This window comes from Lepisosteus platostomus, chromosome 5, assembly GCF_059453375.1.
Source record: "Lepisosteus platostomus isolate fLepPlt1 chromosome 5, fLepPlt1.hap1, whole genome shotgun sequence".
Taxonomy (NCBI): Eukaryota; Metazoa; Chordata; class Actinopteri; order Semionotiformes; family Lepisosteidae; genus Lepisosteus; species Lepisosteus platostomus.
In genome coordinates this window covers 53194595-53213294 of record NC_142615.1, presented here as the reverse complement: position 1 = coordinate 53213294, position 18700 = coordinate 53194595, and the positions used below count along the sequence as shown (strand labels likewise).

Here is an 18700-nt window from a genome sequence, read left to right as displayed (position 1 = left end):
GTGCATTACTAGTAGCGGCGCTGAGCACACTATGGGGAAATTCAGGTCATGTGAAATGCCAGCAGTTTAATAAACAACGCGTCTGATTTCGGATCATAAGATTGTAGGTTCGACTTCTGCCTGGCTCGTGTAAATTTTATTCAAGCTCCTCAGTAATAGATGTATATTATGTAATGAACCGTACCTGAAAGCAAACGTTGGGTCTGTTTCCTTTGTTTTCCAGCATGAAATAGCAAATCGTTACAAAAAGCACCTGCTAATGTCCAATAGCGTTTTTTTTTTTCAAATTACATTTTCAGGCTTCAGACACTATTTAATAAAAGAAAAGTGTCCGAAACTCCCTAACTTTCAGGTTTTCTTGAACCTGTATTTAAAAAAAAATTATCTGAAACTTCCGGGATTCCATTCTCTGATGTAGCTGTCTCTAAAGTCGGACATGATGTTTGGCAGATGTGAACTGTGCCTTTTCTCTTGTGTTCAAGGCTATTCGCTGTGTGAGCTCCGCACTGCGTGTCCTGTACTGCTCTATTTTGTTTAGATTATCTATGTGGTGTACAGATAGAACTCAACTGCATGGTGTGAATTCCGTGTTCAGGACCAGCAGAACCTGAAAAACTAACAGCTGACCTCAATGTGATTTGAACACGCAGCCTTTTGATCTGGAGTCAGACGCACTACCGTTGCACCACGAGGTCACAGCTGCAGCACTTTTGAATTCCCCAAAGGAGACAAATCAGTGTCCCAAAAAAATTATCCTGTGAAGAGCACCGCTCTTCCGAAGAGAGTCTCTTCATCCCAGACCACATTTCATTCTTCCTGTGCAGCTCTTGTGCAGGTGTTGTTCTCGATAACAGATCCAGGAACACTGATTGTTTTTCTATTTTTTAATTAAGTACCCCATTGTGCAACGGTAGAATGTCTGACTCTAAATCCAGAAGTTAAGTTTTCAAAGTATATCGGAGTCAACTGATACTGATCAGGTTCTGCTGCTACTGAACCCGCAGTCTTCACCTTAAAGTTCAATTCCCCAAGCCTGCTGACCTTATACTGTATATTCAATAACGAAGAGTCACAAACCATGAGGGACATACATTCAGTATACCATTCATTTATACTGTTTCGTAAATGAACTTTGATGACAACTTCTACACTAGATACTCAAAGTGAAGTACATCACAATTTAATAGGCATTAAATTGATATCAACTGAGGTTGAGGTAACATTTGAATTCTCGAGCTGTAATGCAGAATGTTGAATACTCATCCAATCTGTGTGGATTCAGATCTCCAACGGACACAAGAGAGCAGTGACAGGCTGTTGCTGCATCCAATCGGCATCCTCTGGACCAGCGCCAGGTAGTCCTGGTCCGGCGTAATGAGTGGGAGAAGGAGGGGAGTTAGTCCTGGCTCCACTAGCAGAGACTGTGGACATGAAAAGTGACTGTGGGTCCACTCTTTCAATGGGAAGAAGACAGTTTCGTTCCCAGTGTAGTGCTAGCCCTGAATAATAAGATCCAGCTATTGACAGTTCCGACCTTAGTTCACTCGTTGATCAGGCGAGTGTTTGCGGTGGGTTCATGAGGCTTGCTACAGGGCTAACCTCGGGCGGATCCTTTGGTTACATGCGAACGTTCTCCGTTCTCGACTCCATCACGTGATTGTCCGAGCTGAGTCTGAGAATGTCCTGGAGGGGCATCTTCTGGGCCCTGTGCTGCCTGTTTTATCTGGAGGAACTACGGTCGTTCATTGCTTGAATGTTCCGTGGGCATTCGAGACCCATGTGGGGTTACCCTGGCCTACCAGTTCCTGATTAGCTGATCAAGGTGGAGGATGAATAACTATGCTCTCTGACATTAGGGTTGTAAAAAACCTGGGATGAGACTCTCCCTTGGAATCTCCCAGACAGTAAGGCGCCAGAGATGACCATTTATTAGGGTGGCTGGAGAACCTCAGACTTGGGAGTTGTTCCTTATCAGAAAAAACATAGAAAAAACTCAGATAGAAAAACATCTTAAATCTGAACCAAATGGAATGGCCTCTCTGTGTCCAGCACCACTAGGATGAGGGAGAGCAAGGCAAGGGAGCAGAAAACTTAATTCCTGTATTATTAATAAGCCTTGCCATTACACCAGCATGGAGCTTGAATTCACAACCCTGGGATTTAGAGTTTCGTATGAGTTGCTCCACAGAAGACTGAAATATCATATTTAGTGTATGTTACATACTGCAGGTCCTGTGCTTTACATCACTGAAGAGGTTGGTCTGCTCTCCAGGTTACCAACAATAAGTTCAGACATTACTTATGTGTGGCAGCACTTCAATTCGATGATTATTTTCTGCACATACATGGTTTCCCCCCCTTCACTCAAATAAATATAGAGGAAGCTCTTTGGCTACTGTTCTCGTAAAGGAACACCAATGACAAAGAACACTTATTAAACAGTTTCAAATAGGAACAGTGAACACAACACAACAACGATAGGATTCTAACCCATGCGTGCAGAGCACAATGGATTAGCAATCATCACCTTAACCACTCAGCCACCTTGTCAGGGCACTGCCACTAGACTAGTCATGAGGTGGCGAGATCAAGATGATCATCTTTTCCTTGTACTTGAGGGTCATTTTCCTCTTCCACCTACAATTTCAACATATTCCTTGGGAGATGTCAAGTTTCTGAGTCTGTGCTGTGCTTCAGTGGCAGCTGTATATGGAAAGCACATTGAAGTCCTTGGACACGAAAATTCCTGGATGGTAAAAGCTTCTCTCAATAACCAGGAAATCCTGTTTCTGAAATCCTGCGGTATCTTTCTTCTTGTTTTGTCCTATAGAATGTTTCATAATTATTGAAGATCAAATATGGCTTGATTTGGTTCAATGCAAGTATTCATTTTCTTTTTGGACAACTTGTTTTTCAAAAATTGCATATAACTTATGAAAGATGAAATACAAATCTTGCTCATTAGTGCAGAAGGAATTCTGCCAGCTAACAAAAAATCCTGGCGATTTTTTTTTTACCAAAAACCTGCGAATGGAGATGTAGAACAAAAATCCACTTGAGACGTTTTTTGTTAAGTAGAAGAGGAGTTTATTGAATACATGACCAAAAAGAAGTATCCTCCTTACAGTCAGGAGAGTAGTTCTGACAAGAAGAGTTACAGCTGACTTTTTATACACTTACCTGATATGGAAGATTAACAGTTTAAGTCTCAACAAGAAAAACTTCAGTTGTATTTGATTTCTACTGGTTAAGCAGACTCCAAGGTGACTGATCACAAAATGTATATATGACTGAACTGGTATAACACCTAGAAATACAGGTACAGTTTTGGTTAAGCTCTTGCACTAGAAAAATTCTTAGAATTATTACAATAGGCATATTTCTTTTCTGCAACACTGGCTACGCTTACATTTTGGAGGAAGAGCTGTTCTGTAGAAACAGATGAACAATATGGGGCCAATCAACCTGTTGGACAGACTGAAGATGAAAACACTGTTTATAGCTTGAAAGGAAAAATAAATCAATTTAAACAAGTATGTGGCCTTGTTGAGACATATTTCATCTAAGATAAACAAAGCTATAAGTATGGAGAGATGTGAGAGATAAAAAAGATTGGGAAAAAATAGTAAGGAAGGGAAAGAGAGGTGTATAAAGATAATGAAAGGAAGGAAAAATGTATTAATTAGATAATATGAATTAGAGTGGGTTGTGGAGGGGCAATAGAAGAATAAAATTTAAACCTGTTAAGTTATTGTCTGCATTCCGTCCTTTCAGTTGGTCTGGCCAAGTTCAGTGACTTATTCAGAGATTGCATTTAATATTATATCACAAAACTGAGCAGAGCAGGTGATAAGTGATGTGTGCTTCGATTTAAAAATAGCTTTACATGAAATCCTGCGCTGATAATGTACATTATAGTGTCCTGCAAGTAAAACGTGGAAATACATTTTCTGTTTCACAAAATTCACTCGCAGGTGATTCACTCGTCCTGACTAGATGGCGCTAGCAGGTGTGGTGAGGTTTATATCTCTTGCAGGGGGTACAGAAATACAGACATACATCTCAAAATTCCTCTCCTCAGTTGTTTTGAAGCTGCGGCAGCCCTAAAGAATGACGTCATCAAGCTGCGCGACTTAACACAACAGATATTTCACCCACGAGACAGTGATTGAGTCAGTTGTTTTAGCTAAATAATCAAGAAGAAAGTTATTTTGTTTTTTTACTATGCTACGATTTGTCAGCTGTGTTGAACGGAATGCTTGAACGGAATACAGGCCTGAATGCAGGATCTGTGAAGAATAAAATAAGAACGTTTTTGCGTTTAAACTCCACAATTTAGCCTTTGTTTCTGACCGACTCTGAAGAAGGATGGCGGAGTGTTTGTTGAATCTGCAAACTGAGCTTCACTCTTTCATGCAGGTTTTGCTCAAATCGATCGTGTATGAAGTTTCAGACGTTTTCAGAAACAGGATGTCTGATTCTGAGGACGAGTTTCAAGACAAACTCCGCAGCGTCTCCCAGATCCTGGTTAGACGGGCGGTGTTTAAAATCACACAGTGTGTGGAGCACAGTGTCGGGAGTGAAATGGCGCAGCTGAAGAAGGAGAACGAGAGCCTGAAGTGGAGATTACAGCTGAGGGAGAAGGAGTCGGGAGCAGGAGGAGATCAGGAACAGACAGATCGCGTTGGACACACGCTTCTCTGTGAAGTCACTGCAGAAATAAAAGAAGAAATGGACACGAAACTGGAGCTGGCAGGTCAGTGTGGTGACTTGTATGAAGTCAGTGTGTGTGTGAGTTTAAAAACAGTGTCCTTAACTTCCTCACTGGTGAGAATATAGTGGAGAGATACAAAGTGAAGTGGAAAGACTTGTGTGATATAGCGACAGGATGCTTTACTGGAAACTGAAATTGTTATAATCCGGTTATGATGCTAAAGACAACTCAGCATCTCAGCAGATTCAGCATCTGTTTCTCTAAATCGGTGTGTAATCCGATGTTATTAGGAAATATATATACAGTATATAATATATATACAGTATACACAATTATTATAATACAAATACAGTATTTGTTTAGCTTTTATATTTGTTTAACATTCCAGTCCACCAGGGTCTGTCTGTAGTAATTCCTCTAGAATATTCTGTCAGGAATATTCGGAATATTCGTGTTTTTATTAACCTTTTTCTCTCAGTGAAGTGTTAATGTACTGGAGTGTCCAGTCAGTGTGTCTGTATTAACCCCCCTCTCTCTCAGTGCAGTGTTCATGTACTGGAGTGTGCAGTTATTGTGTCTGTATTAACCCCTCATTCTCCTCATCCCCTCATCTGTATTTCAGTAACAAGGCCGAGAACACATTGTTTAGACGTTGTTTAGCCTATATTAGTCAGTAACTGGAGTAAAAAATGATGAGCTACTGCATTTACATCATTGTTTCAGAATACATTGGTATCTTGCTTGTTTAGTGTTTTTTATCTTTGGAATTATGTTTGATATGTGTTTTATGTATTTAACTTATTTTTAATATAATCTTGGCCAAACGTTTTTTCAGTGATTTAGGTTTTACAAAAGCAAATAAAATCTGGAAGTAAATGTGACATTTTAAACAGGATAAAAATGGTCAATCAGTTGATAGATATATGCAATCTTATGTTTTCTATGGGTCAGGAGTTTGAGGTGCAGGAGCAAGTGAATATTGGATTGTCTCTGGTGGGCTGCAGCATATTGGGGTGTTTTAAGTTTGGGGATTCTGCTGTATTCATTGATCTTGGAGGAGTGTCCTGGATTTTGGAGGAATCTCTGTTCCCAGGGTTTTTTTCTTTGTGTTTCTGTGCTACAATGTCTGGCCAGTGTTGTCTGCTTTTATTGATCAGTTGAGTACCAGCACTGTTTTCTTCCTGACCTCTTTGGATTAGGCACAGAGTAGAATGTGTATGAGTCTTCTAGAGAGAGTCGTTTCCTCTCAGTTGAATTCACTACTCTATCCAGTACAGGGTCACAGTAGAGTCGGAGCCTATCCCAGCATGCAAGTGGCACAGTTTGGGATACACCATGCATAGGATACCATCAGAGAATATTGTTGACACCAATGATTACAAATGGGGAGTTTTGAAATTAGAGGAACAGCCTGAAATGGCCCAGAGGGTAAATCAACAATTAAATTATATATCTATATCACCCATATATAGAAATAATTAGATTGACAAGCACTTGATTTCTTTGTGCTCCGACAGAAAAGAGTCAGAAGTAAGACACACTGGGCTAACAAATATTTATTAACAGTGACAATACACACACTAAACTACACACACAATAAACATACAAAATGCAAGTTATGCAATTTATAAATAAGGTGACCCACAGGCCAACCTCCTATTTACCCAGAAAAACCTGACTGTTGCTAAGTATTCAACTCTTAAATAGCTCCTACAAAGACCAGCAGAAGAGATCAACTGCCTTCCAAACTAAAAACAATGTTACGTGCAGTTAAATCTCTCTTCCCCTCTTAACCCTGATGTTACCAAATTAATGGCAATATTTACCTGCTTATTCTCAAAATCCACCCACTAATAAGGAGAAGGTGTTTTTAACCAAGGCATCCTTTACTCTGGCAATCAGAGATCTCTAAAAATTACAGAATAACAGGCTATCTTAACAAGGTTCAAATACTTAGCTACAGTCTGGTCTTTCAGTTGATCTGAGACAAGGAGCTCTCGCCTTCATGTTCTCTTGTCTCTTCTGTTCTTATCTCTGTCCCTTTCTTTTAGGCTGTCTTTCTGGACTGTTTATTAACACTTAATCATTTACCAAGGATTTCATTAACTAATTTAAACCAAGGTAAATATTACAATTGCTTTGATCACTGAATCTGGGGCTTCCACGTCCCAGCGAGCATCCCCTTTGCTGTGAAGCTTGAAATGTTGACAATAACCAGGAGTTACCTGTTGTATCTAGATTCACCTCATAATATTATTTTATCACATTTGATATTTGTGGTTTTTTTAGAATCTGTGCCCTCCACTTTCTAATGAATCAGGTTCAGATCATTTGTGTGTTTGGATCTTTGCTTTTTTGGGGGGTCTCGAATTTGTATTGTCATGCCTGGACTGGGTCCGACCCATGTCCTACGGTTGCCAGGGGCAACATGAGAGCTCTCACATTCTTACCCTGCCATCCAAACAGATTGGGACACCTTTCACTCAGACTGCCCGTTTTTCAATGAGAATCTCAATCTAGATCTCAATCAGTTTAATCAAACTCCTTATTGCCCCTTTCAAACCCTCACTGTACCTGTTTAATTCTGCTGCCTCCTCCCACTGTGTGGCTTTTTTCCTCTGTAAAGAGCTTTGAGAAGCCCCTTTTAAAGGTGTTATATAAAATAAAGTTTTCTATTTATTATTATGATTCAATCCGCTGTTGTTAATAAGTGTCACTCACTCGTGTTAGCGTTATCTTCAGTAAAGTATATTCAGAACAACCCTTTCCCCCCCTTATCATATCAAGTAATGATAAGTAATGATAACCCAGTGGAAAATCATCTCCGGTCTCATTTTCTCCCACTGGTTATCTCTGTGCCTTTTTGCCTTTTTTCCCCTCTTTGGTTTATTTTCTGGATCACCAGCTTGCCTCTTTCTGTTTCAGCTGGGAGCCTCTCTGTAATTAAACAGTTCTGTATCAGACTGTCTCCCTTCCTGCCTGGTTCATCTCTCTCCCTCTCCGAATTCACTGTCTAAGCCATTCGTGGCTTCTAGAGTTCAACCTTAAACAGCACACTGAGGACTGTGCTTGGGCTTTGACCAGTCACTACACTGTTTTCACATTTAATCCTTGACATGGTTATTAAAAGACTTTGCTGGTCAGTGTTGATTGTTGCTGTAACTAGGGGTATATGATACCAACAAATGTAATGTGTGTTTAGATAAGTTGTTTGCAGTGTTAATTTAGTCATCCATTTTTAATTTAGTCCAGTCAACTCAATTTTCACCATATGTATTCTTAATTAACTTAATTAAACTGATTAAAACAAAATTAGTTTTAGTCACAGTTAAAGTATTTAATTTATTTGTATAATAAAATGTATCATAAATACTAAAAAAATATGATAAAAAGTATCATAAATACTAAATATTGTAATAAATAATAAAATGTATGTCTTAGAAAATATTTACAACATTTTATAAGATATTGTCAAAAAGTACATTTTTTCTTGCACAGTTTAAAGAGTTTTGATCCCCCGAAATGTCAAATATCAATACAATAAATAATTTATTTTTGATTAATAATAAATAATCTTATAGAGGGACATTGTATGAATTTTTCCTAATAAGAACATCTGTTTTGGCACTGTTAATAATTCTGTACTTTTCTATATGTTTTGTTTTGAAATTATGTTTTCAAAGGAAGTGTTTTCAAAGTTTGAAAACAACATTATTTTCAGTTTATTTAGTAGAGGCTTCCACCAATACTGAATTTGTAATAACTATAGAGTAATTACTGCATGAATTACTTAAACTATTACCACAGAACAGAAAAAGTAACATAAATGTTCTTTATTTCACTGATATTATTAATAAATAGGTCTTTTGATGCCATAATAATTCATCTGAAAAACTGCTGTAGTGATAGTGTTAATCATGTTTTGCTAGTATTATATTAAGTATAAGTATTATAACAGGCCTGTGTTTCAGTCTATCACAGTGCTTTTTAAAAAGCTGTACAAATGATTTTTTAAATATAAATAAGATACAATGATGTGTTCCAGCCTAACTTAAACATTGCATGACTTTAAAAGCTATAAAAAATGGGTTTAGTTAAAGAACACTTTGTAAGCGCAAAAAGTGGGCGATTTTTCTTAGGAACAGCTTAGAAAATTTGTGTTTGCTGTAGGTTTTTTACTTTTTAAGTAAATCTTTTAAATAGTTGAATTTCATAAATGCAACACACATTTCTTACAGGAAAAATCACATTCTCCTTTCTTCCTCTGGTGTGAAGCAGATCAGGTTTTTGTTTCCCAATTGGAGGCTGGAAAAATAGCACACTGCCCTCTGCGCTCTCTCAGAGAGAGGAGGTGCGGAGCTCAGCAATACAGAATGAGTGTTCTATAGCGCAAGATGTGAATGGCACCCATTGGTTCTGCATTTATAACTTAGTATTTAAAATTAAACAGTGTAAATTTTCTTTGTCTTCTAAGTCCCTAATTTCTCACCATTTAGATTTATTTTTGCAGAAGCTTATTGTTCTTCCTTATGAGTGAATGAATAATCAATGTTAACTGTTTATAAAAATCAAATGTATTAACTAAGGAATAGGAAGACAGGTGTTAGCATGCTTTTTGTATGTTTTTTCAGTAGCTGTGTAAGTATTCAGTCCATTAATTTGATCATCTTCTTCTGCAGTCTGTAACATCCATCTATCCATTCTCCTAACCACATTATTCCATTCAGGGTTGTGGGAAGAGCTGGAGCCTAGCAACAGCAAGCAACAAGGGCAAGGCAGGGTACACCCTAGATGGAGCGCTAGTCCACTGCGGGGCAAGAGCAAGCCAATTATACAGTGTCCCTGCCATTACAGTGGGACTTAGGACCCATACAGACTGCAGGGTGGGGCACCCCCTGCTGGTCCCATTAACACCACTTCCAGAGGCAACCTTAGCTTCCCAGTTAGTCGCTCATCCAGGTACTGTCCAGGCTCAATCCTGCTTAGCTTCAGTGAATAACTAGTTGAGAGCTGCAGGGTGATATGGCCACTGGTGCAGTCTACAACATCTCCTGTCAATTTGTCAAATGTATGTCTAGCCCTTTTAGGAAGTGTTCTTGTTACCAGTGCATTCTTCAGCTTTCCCAAAATTATCTTTTTCATACCTACGTCTCTAGTTTTGCATCCTGCAATGACTCAGCCTATACTTAAATCCTCAAAAACTGCTTGTATTAATTTGTTTAACAAATATCATATGTAAATACTGGCCATGTAGCACTCTGCATTGTGGAATATCACACTGATTCCCTTGCCTTTAAAGGGCACTAGAGAAACTGAGAGTTTTTTTTTCTCCTAGAATTAGTGAGTGCACATCCTGTTCACTGGGGTAATTAAATCCACACTGAGCTATCTCCAAATCTGTTCAGCATTTTACACCCAGAATCCTGACCGGGTCGCTAGCAAGCAATCACCTTACACCTGTCTTCAAGTCCTTGCACTGTCTTCCTACGAGGTTCTGAGTCAACTTCAACACTCTCATCCTCATTCAGTACCTATCTGGCTTATTATCCATCTACTCCGCACCTTGCAACCTGTTCAACTGACTCTGGTCTTCAAGATTATCTACATTCTGTGGTTAACGGGGCCTTCTCTAGCTACACCTCAGAGCTCTGAATTTATATCCCTAGTGATATCAGAATCACCTACCCTGAGTGCATTTAAATTTAAACTCAAAACCTTTGTTTTCAGTGTATGTACTTTGTAATTTGTGGTCCTTATAACTGTTTTTACACCTATTGTATTGCTTTGAGATGCTAATTTTAAAGGTGCTATATAAAATAATAAAAAACTTTATTATTATAGAGAAACATGATCAGGTTTTCCATGGTTCAGAAATAAAGATCTAATCTATGCTGGTTTTTCTCTCTTTGCTAAATGGCTTTGCATACTAATCTGATACTAATCTAACTGCCTTTATCCTGTGCTTTCTCTATCCTGCTAGATTTGTAATTATTATGAAAATCTCCTTCCTGAAATGAGACACTTCTAAGTACCTGATTTCACTGTTAACATCTTGCACTATCTCAGCGATAAAATATACACTGACCTCAACCTGACAGCTGTTGAGTCCAAGTTTATCTTGCTACCAGCATTGAATTAAAAATCTTTAGTTTTCTATATTTATGTCTTTATCTAGTGGTTCCATTAGTGACAAAAGCTAAATTACTTTCTTGGAAAAATGTCTTTGTGTTGCTTGGAAAAATGTTTTATGTGTTGCAAAAAAAAACTGACTTGCTTTAACAAAATATATTTATAAATCCTTTACACTGGCAATCTACCTGAATGCCCAACCGATTGAGAAGCCTTTCATGAAACCATGTTTGCTATTAATTCATACAGGGCTCTCTGACGAAGTGCTCTGTTTGTCATGTGAGCTGATTTTCTGGCTCTCTAGCCTATCAAACCTTCATACTGCCAAACATGCACCCGAGTATTCAAGTCCTCGCTTTCTGCCAAATCTGCTTCAGGTTTACATGTTCTTTTCTAACACACAGCTTTCTATTATTTTTATTTGTATGCCTGAGCTTTTGCAAGTGTTCCTGCATCCCTCTTCTTATTATATCTAATTATTTCTGATTGCTTATTTCAAGGTAACACCTGTTCCATTTATAAGCCTTTTGCTCATTTACATTTTTATATTTTTTCATTTATTTACATCTCTAACACCAACATTCTAAATTTTTATTTGCCTTAATTTTTTAGACTGAAATATAGTTTCAGCCTTAAAAAGTTCAAGTTTTATCCTCCTTTTGTTTCTTGTACTACTGAGCTTCTTAATTGTGAAGTTCCCAGCATTTTTACATTACTCTATGCACATTTTAAACTATGATTACTGCACTGAATTATTGCACTTGACATGGCTTATTCCTTTGCTGAACGTCTATGACAAGCAGAGCTACTGCTGTCTCTGGTGTGATCTTAATTTTAGATTAGATTGCTCCAATTTCTATGTAAATGTAAACACAAAGTAATTGCTCTCTGAAAATACTATTTTTCTTGTTCGTTTTGATCAAACCGATTTGAGATGTCAAAAAGCATTTATTTTCTATTTGTATTTCTTCTCCAGAAAAATTGTGGATTTCCTACATTGCTTTGTTTGTCGAGATTTTAACTTTATATTTAGGCTCAGATGTGAACTATATATTTTGTACTAAATACTGATGTTTTGCTCCCCCTTACCATAAAAATATATTTGTATTGTAGTTGTGATTCCCTTTTTTCTGTCTGTCTATCCCTACTCTCTCTCACCCTCTGCGATTCAGACACGGAACAGTTAAGGGGGTGGGGGGAGTCATCATCCTGACTCCATTACTAAAAAGCCAAATAGGAGTGGCTTATGCGACATACAGAGTTGTGTAACTGACAATTTAAGGTAGCCTATCGTGTAAATTATGCTTTGTTGCTGATAAGTTAAGTTTTCAAAACTCAGCCCCAACATCATGTACTGATTTTTTGCCCTGTTTCATTGGCTAAAAGCAAGGATCACATGCACTGCCACGTTAACAGGAATGTGTAGTTTTTAATTCAGTTTGAATTTTAACGGTATGTACCGTCTTCATATTTGGCCAGGGCTTTATAGAAGAATTCTGACCTTGAATGTTGGCAAGCACAATTATACTCCACACACACTCTTCTTAAGAAATTAGTAGAAAATGCGTGCACATGCTATAATATGTTGTTACAAAATATTGTCTCGTTAGCTAAATACCCAGCCACATACACAAACTACATGTGATTAAATAACATTCTTTTCTACTTTTTATTACATGCTGTGAAATGTACAGTACACAAAAAACATTTTACTGTCACTGTAAACTTATGAAAATAAAATATGACCAAAAATCACATTTCTGACAGAGCACCATTATGAAGCTGAAATGCAGCACATATAGCGCATTCGACATACATTTTAAAAGCGTAACTTATCTCTTGCACAATAATCTCGATCCAAGACAGGAAGATTGTAATTTCCTAATATACAAGCTTTAAAACTGTTTATTCCTGCTTAGCTTTCTAGTTAATGTGTTGACTAGCGGCAATGTAAATGTATCTTAATGCAGTGTCTGGGTGCTGCAGCTCAGATGGCGCTTCAGATTTATTGTAGATTTCAACTCATAATGTGGCTGAGTTCAGTAATGTTGTACAAGAATTCTTTGATTATTAATGAAATACTGTCCGACTCCAGATCTTTTTCTTCCAGCTGAAAGCATGGAGAACCACAAGCATGTCTTTTTTCTCTGCAGCTTTTTTTTCTTTAATCTGGTTAGCTGAGTGTATACATCTCATTGTACCAGTCAATTAACACATAATAAGAATTCATGACATGAGGTGTTGAAAAGACCATCCAAAAATGGGAGACGGCTAGAACACAGAAGAAGATGGAAAATGGCACATCCTGATAACTGCGATTCTTACACATTCGTAGCCATTAGGCACCGCACAGTCCACATACAGCCTCAGATTAAGGATTGTACCCGTTACAGCCAGCCTGCTATTTGCCAGACACAAAGTTAATACACAAATGGTGAATCTCATGTTGCAAAATTAATTTCAATATGAGTTTTACTCCAGTTTGTCTCATCTTAGTGCACTGAAATAGAAATACAAAGCAATCAAGTCTTTGTCATTATCATTGTGGATTATATTTGTGTTTAATTTTCTTTCACTAAAATGAAAAACGGGTTGCTGACAAAACCTTTCATACTATTTTTTGTCAACTAAATTAACACTTTCGACTAAATGTGTACTATAAAAGGATAAAGTGAACATTGGGATATTTTAGTATTCTGTGGTGGTCTGTGTAGATGCTAAAAATCCTTATATCTTAAAGTTTGTTTTCTTGTATCTCCATGGTGTTATTTGCATTTTAAATTCTACTGTCAGCCCATATTAAAGGTCTTGTCCTTTTGTCCTGTATTTGCAGGCTCAGAGGCCAGTGCTCTCCCTGATGCTGGGGAAAGGGCTCGTCTTGAACAGCAGCACAGTGAGGAGGAGTTGGGCTCCAGTCTGAGGCAGGAGACAGAGCTCACTGCTGCAGAAGGGAGAGAGAAACTCAGTGAGCAGCACACAGAGAGTAGACAGAGTGTGGAGGATCTGGACTCTGCTGTGCCCATGATGAAGACAGAGCCTGAGAGTGAGACACCTGGATTCCTACTATCTGATGATTTTATAGAGAAGCTTACCAATCCGGACACAAACAATATTACGCAAGGTTGTAATGAACTGGGCTGTGTCTCTGTACAAGAGTACAGTGAAGAACTGGATGTTGTTAATATTAAAGAGCAGGACATGGAGCCGCAGTTGATTGACCTTGCAGAGCAGACGACTGATGTACCTGGTGAAGAGATCAGTACTGAGTTACAGCACCGAGAGGAGAGTCAGGACAGGGAGGAACAACAACCGCTCCAACAGGGCTTGATAATAATTAGGCCTTGTTCTGTTAAAGTGGAGAGACTGTCATTGCAGAGGTATTTTAAACAGTCATATGATCCCTTTGTATCTGATGACTTTACACACAGGTTTAATAATCTGGTTTCTAAGAAAATTATTGAATTTAATGAACTGCAGTCTGTGTCTGTTCTTGGGCACAGAGACGAACAACTGAATGAACTGGCTGTTTTTAGTCTTAGGGAGCTGGAGAAGGAGCCCCAGGTGATTCACACTCCTGAGCAGCACACTGAGGGACACGATGGAGAAAACAAATCTCAGTTTCAGCACACAGAGCAAGACCATTCCATGGAGCATTTGCAGAATAAGAGAACACAACACAATCAGAGGATGAGGAAGAATCATTCAAGGCCTTGCTCAGAAGGAGTGGACAAACTGCCATTACGGCAAAGATAGCATTTCTGTCAGTCTAGCATTTCAAAACCCTATCAGCACCTTCACACAGGAGAGAGACCTTTCAGCTGCAGTCAGTGTGGGAAGAGTTTTAGTCAGTCAAGTCTCTTAAAAAGACACCAGCACATTCACACAGAAAAGAGACCGTTTAGTTGCAGTCAGTGTGGGAAGAGATTTAGAGCCTTATCTAATGTCAGAACCCACCAGCGTATTCACACAGGAGAGAGACCATTCAGCTGCATTCAGTGTGGGAAGAGTTTTAGTGACTCAAGTGCCTTAAGAGCCCACCAGCGCATTCACACAGGAGAGAGACCCTTCAGCTGCAGTCAGTGTGGGAAAAGTTTTAGTCAGTTAAGCAACTTAAAAAGACACCAGCACATTCACACAGGAGAGAAACCATTTAGCTGCAGTCAGTGTGGAAAGAGTTTTAGTCGGTCAAATACCTTAAGAACCCACCAGCGCATTCACACAGGAGAGAGACCATTCAGCTGCAGTCAGTGTGAGAAGAGTTTTAAAGATTCAAGTTCCTTAAGAGCCCACCAGCGCACTCACACTGGAGAGAGACCCTTCAGCTGCAGTCAGTGTGGGAAAAGTTTTAGTCAGTTAACCAACTTAAAATGCCACCAGCACATTCACACAGGAGAGAGACCATTCAGATGCAGTCAGTGTGGAAAGAGTTTTAGTCAGTCAAATACTTTAAGAGCACACCAGCACATACACACAGGAGAGAGACCATTCAGCTGCATTCAATGTGGGAAGAGATTTAGTGATTCCAGGACCTTAAGAGCTCACCAGCGCATTCACACAGGAGAGAGACCATTCAGCTGCAATCAGTGTGGGAAGAGTTTTAGTTACTTAAGGACCTTAAGAGACCACCAGCGCATTCACACAGGAGAGCGACCAGTCAGCCCGCCATTTAGTTGCAGTCAGTGTGGGAAGAGTTTTAATGATTCAGGTAACTTAAGAGCCCACCAGCACAGTCACACAAGAGACCTTCAGAGTCCACCAGTGCAGTCATTCAGAAGAGAGATCATTTAGCTACAGTCACTTTGGGAGGAATTTTATTCAGTCAGTTGACTTAAAAACACACCAAATTAGTCACCAGTTTTTGATTTAATCATGTCTTATGTCTAAAATGTCTTATTAGTTCAAGTAGGTAGATGAGTCAGCATGTAACACCCTCAGAAGGCTTCACATTCGAAACATTATGTTTCCTCTCTTCTCTTTTCAGCATGGAATAAACCTTTACTTGTTCCTAAAATGTCTATTAGTCATAGTCACTTTGTAGTCATCCACTTTTGATTTTGTACCCTTACTTATGGCTAACTAAAACATAATATATGTATAATAGAACAAGTTCTAGTCATGCAGTACAATTTATGTGTATAATAAAATAAGTTTTCGTTTTATTCGATTTTAAATTGAATCAAGTCTAAATTGAATTAATTCTTTATTTCTTTGTCTTGGGATGTTAAGTTTAATCCTGTTTAATTTACAGTTAAGACTGTTCTCTTTGGATAGGCTCGTAATTGTGTAACAACTTTTAAGCATGAAACGTATAGAACAGAATAGGATCCTAAAGTATCACACTTAAGAGAAAAAAAAAACAAATCTCATTAAATTCTACCAAAAACCTCAAAGTCTTTGTTGCACAATCTAAAATGTGTTTATACCCATAGAGGATAAAAATTAAATACAATAAATATATCTGAACTGAAGGGGAAATAATAAAGAATCAAGAGATATTGTATGAATCTGTCCTAATATGAAAATCTATTTTGTCAGCATTAACATAAAAATATGGAATTATAAGTAAGTTTTGTTTTTTTCAATGCAACTATTTTTTTTTTGTTTAATCTGGACAGGACAAGCAATATATATATATATACACTTTACCAACCACATAAACAAAATGCAATTAAATATTATTTCCTGATAATCTCGTAGCAATATGATTTGCAGTTCCCGCAGAACCTGTCATCCCCACCTTAGTGAGCATCTTTGCTTTACTCTTAGATACACATCCACTCCACAAATAAGATGGATTATAAAAGCTGACACATTTGTTCAAAGTTTTAAATACTGGTGTCACTCTAGAGGTACGGGTTTGAATCCCACTCTTGACAAAGCTTGCTCTGTGGTCCTTCTAGTATCGTTCAAATGAGAAAGGCACTATGATGTAGATAATACGTTGACATATGCACAAACACACAAAATGCCCCTTTCTTATCCTGTTTCAATTTATGCTTAATAGGAGTGGAGCAATTCCTCCTGTTTCTCGTACAAATATATCCTGACCACCACAGAACAGATACCCGTGTAGCCTGGCTCTGATTCAAGAATGACTCGCATGTTCGGCACTTTTTTTGTTTGCTGGAGATTATGATCAATAATGAACTTTTTTTGGGAAAAACAATTATCAAACACATAGGCATCATTTTAACCACTCTGCCACAACTACAGAGAGTGCCCCCACTCCCAACGCTGCATTCTTGCTACAATCCAACATGGAGTGCAAGGTGGCATCTGAAACCTTTTTCATATTTGATCTCTGTTTAAAAACAAAAAAAAAATACAAAATACATGCTAGCAGACAGATAGGCCTCAGAGGATTAAAGGGTGACTTAAAGTTAGAATTATAAAGTCTCCAAGTTCGGACATGAAAATGGAACTTTGTTAAAAAAACATCAATAACAGAGAAATGTGTACAAGGATTTTAGAAGCTGCACCACACTGCAGTTTGAATAGCTTTTTTATGCGTTTTAGATGAAGGAATTGTCTTTGATTTAAGCTCTTACAAATGAGATGAAAAAAACACCCCTGAAGTCCTGCAGTTGAATATAATGCCATTACATGTCAAAGCAGTATTTTACTTCATCCTACTATTCCAACACAAGGAGTGTGTGGAAATGATCATACGCTATGATACGTCTCTGATCAGTTGTAAGGCACCTTGAGGGTACACCCCCATGATTAATATTTGTGCATCAGTGAAAGGTACACTCTTGGACAACCTTGAAGGAAACTAATGCTATTAGACATTGGAAGATCCAAAGAGTCTCTTTACACCACTTCTAGCAGCAAACTTAGTTTTTCCCAGGAAGTCTCCCCCATCCAGGTACTGACCAGGTTCAAAGCTGCACAGTTTCAGTGCATTTTCAGTTGTGAGTTGCAAGGTAATGTAGCTGCAAAAAATGTTTAATTGGCTGAGAATCAAACCCAGGCCTCCCCCATGACAGGCAAGAATTTTACCACTGAACCACCATGATGATCTGTAAAAGGTTGTACTGAGACATTTTTTACACTCAGACCTGGATTGTGGGGTCCAAAGGGAACTTTTGGACGAGTGAGAATATTCTCCTATCTGTAAATTTTATTTTGGATTATTTTTTTTCCTGCTAGTGTTGTATAGTGCAGCATTCGGGAATATTCCAAAACTGAGATCTAATGGTTTAAGAAAACCTGTTCAACTGGAACATGGAAGATGAAAAAAATGATAAAACAATTCCTATGTTAAAACTGAAACAAAACAACAACAACAGAACTGCAGTACATCACACTATAAGCAAAACAAAAACAATAACGTTATGACAGAAAAGAAAACATAGAAGCTTTTAAAACATAACAAAAGAACTGGTATGTAACATCTTTCCTATTGGAATCACATAAAACAGAACCTGAGATCAGTTCGGTTTCTTTCTTTCTGGGGTATCAAGCCAGTCACTGGTTGGTGCTTTTCAACAGGCCTCATGTGAAGTCAAATCACCACAGGTGACTGTGATCTGCCCAGCACAAGAGCAGGCCTGGTTTTCTGAAGCAGCACTGGGTTACAAGGAGCGATGCTGTTCTGGCCCAAATCGGTATCCACTTGCTCATGTCGGTACTGCAGTGTGAACTCCCAGATGAGTTGAAAATGGTGCTATTGTAACTTGTTGTTTGGATTGGGAGAAATGGCAGTGAGGCCGTTGCTTTCTGGAGAAAAGATGGATTCAGTGTTTAGTCTCTGCTCCTGCTGCAGTGAGGGGGATCGTTCAGGGATGAAGTCTAGTCCTGGCTTTCCCTTGCAGAGCTTCAGTGGAGAGGCTGTGCAACCCTGCATGTGTCTGC

The 18700-nt window shown here is 38.4% G+C and overlaps 1 protein-coding gene across 2 annotated transcripts; it reads left to right on the top strand.

Annotated features, from left to right (window-relative positions):
* The first annotated feature begins 4126 nt into the window (after positions 1-4126).
* Positions 4127-16226, top strand: LOC148669283 (uncharacterized). Of its 2 annotated transcripts, XM_088632511.1 has the most exons (3): positions 4127-4756; positions 13677-14220; positions 14377-16226. In XM_088632511.1, exons 1-3 carry the CDS (start codon positions 4369-4371, stop codon positions 14594-14596), a joined length of 1152 nt encoding a protein of 383 aa, XP_088488637.1. In that variant the 5' UTR covers positions 4127-4368; the 3' UTR covers positions 14597-16226. The 2 variants fall into 2 exon arrangements, with proteins under 2 accessions (XP_088488637.1, XP_088488636.1); XM_088632510.1 differs by having other exon boundaries at positions 13677-16226.
* The last annotated feature ends 2474 nt before the right edge of the window (positions 16227-18700 follow it).

What these genes read in the sequence shown, in the direction of transcription:
- LOC148669283 (XM_088632510.1), top strand. Translation starts at nt 4,369, where the DNA reads ATGGCGGAGTGTTTGTTGAATCTGCAAACTGAGCTTCACTCTTTCATG. An exon ending in CACGAAACTGGAGCTGGCAG is followed by an intron (nt 4,757 to 13,676) that starts GTCAGTGTGGTG and finishes CTGTATTTGCAG; the next exon opens with GCTCAGAGGCCAGTGCTCTC.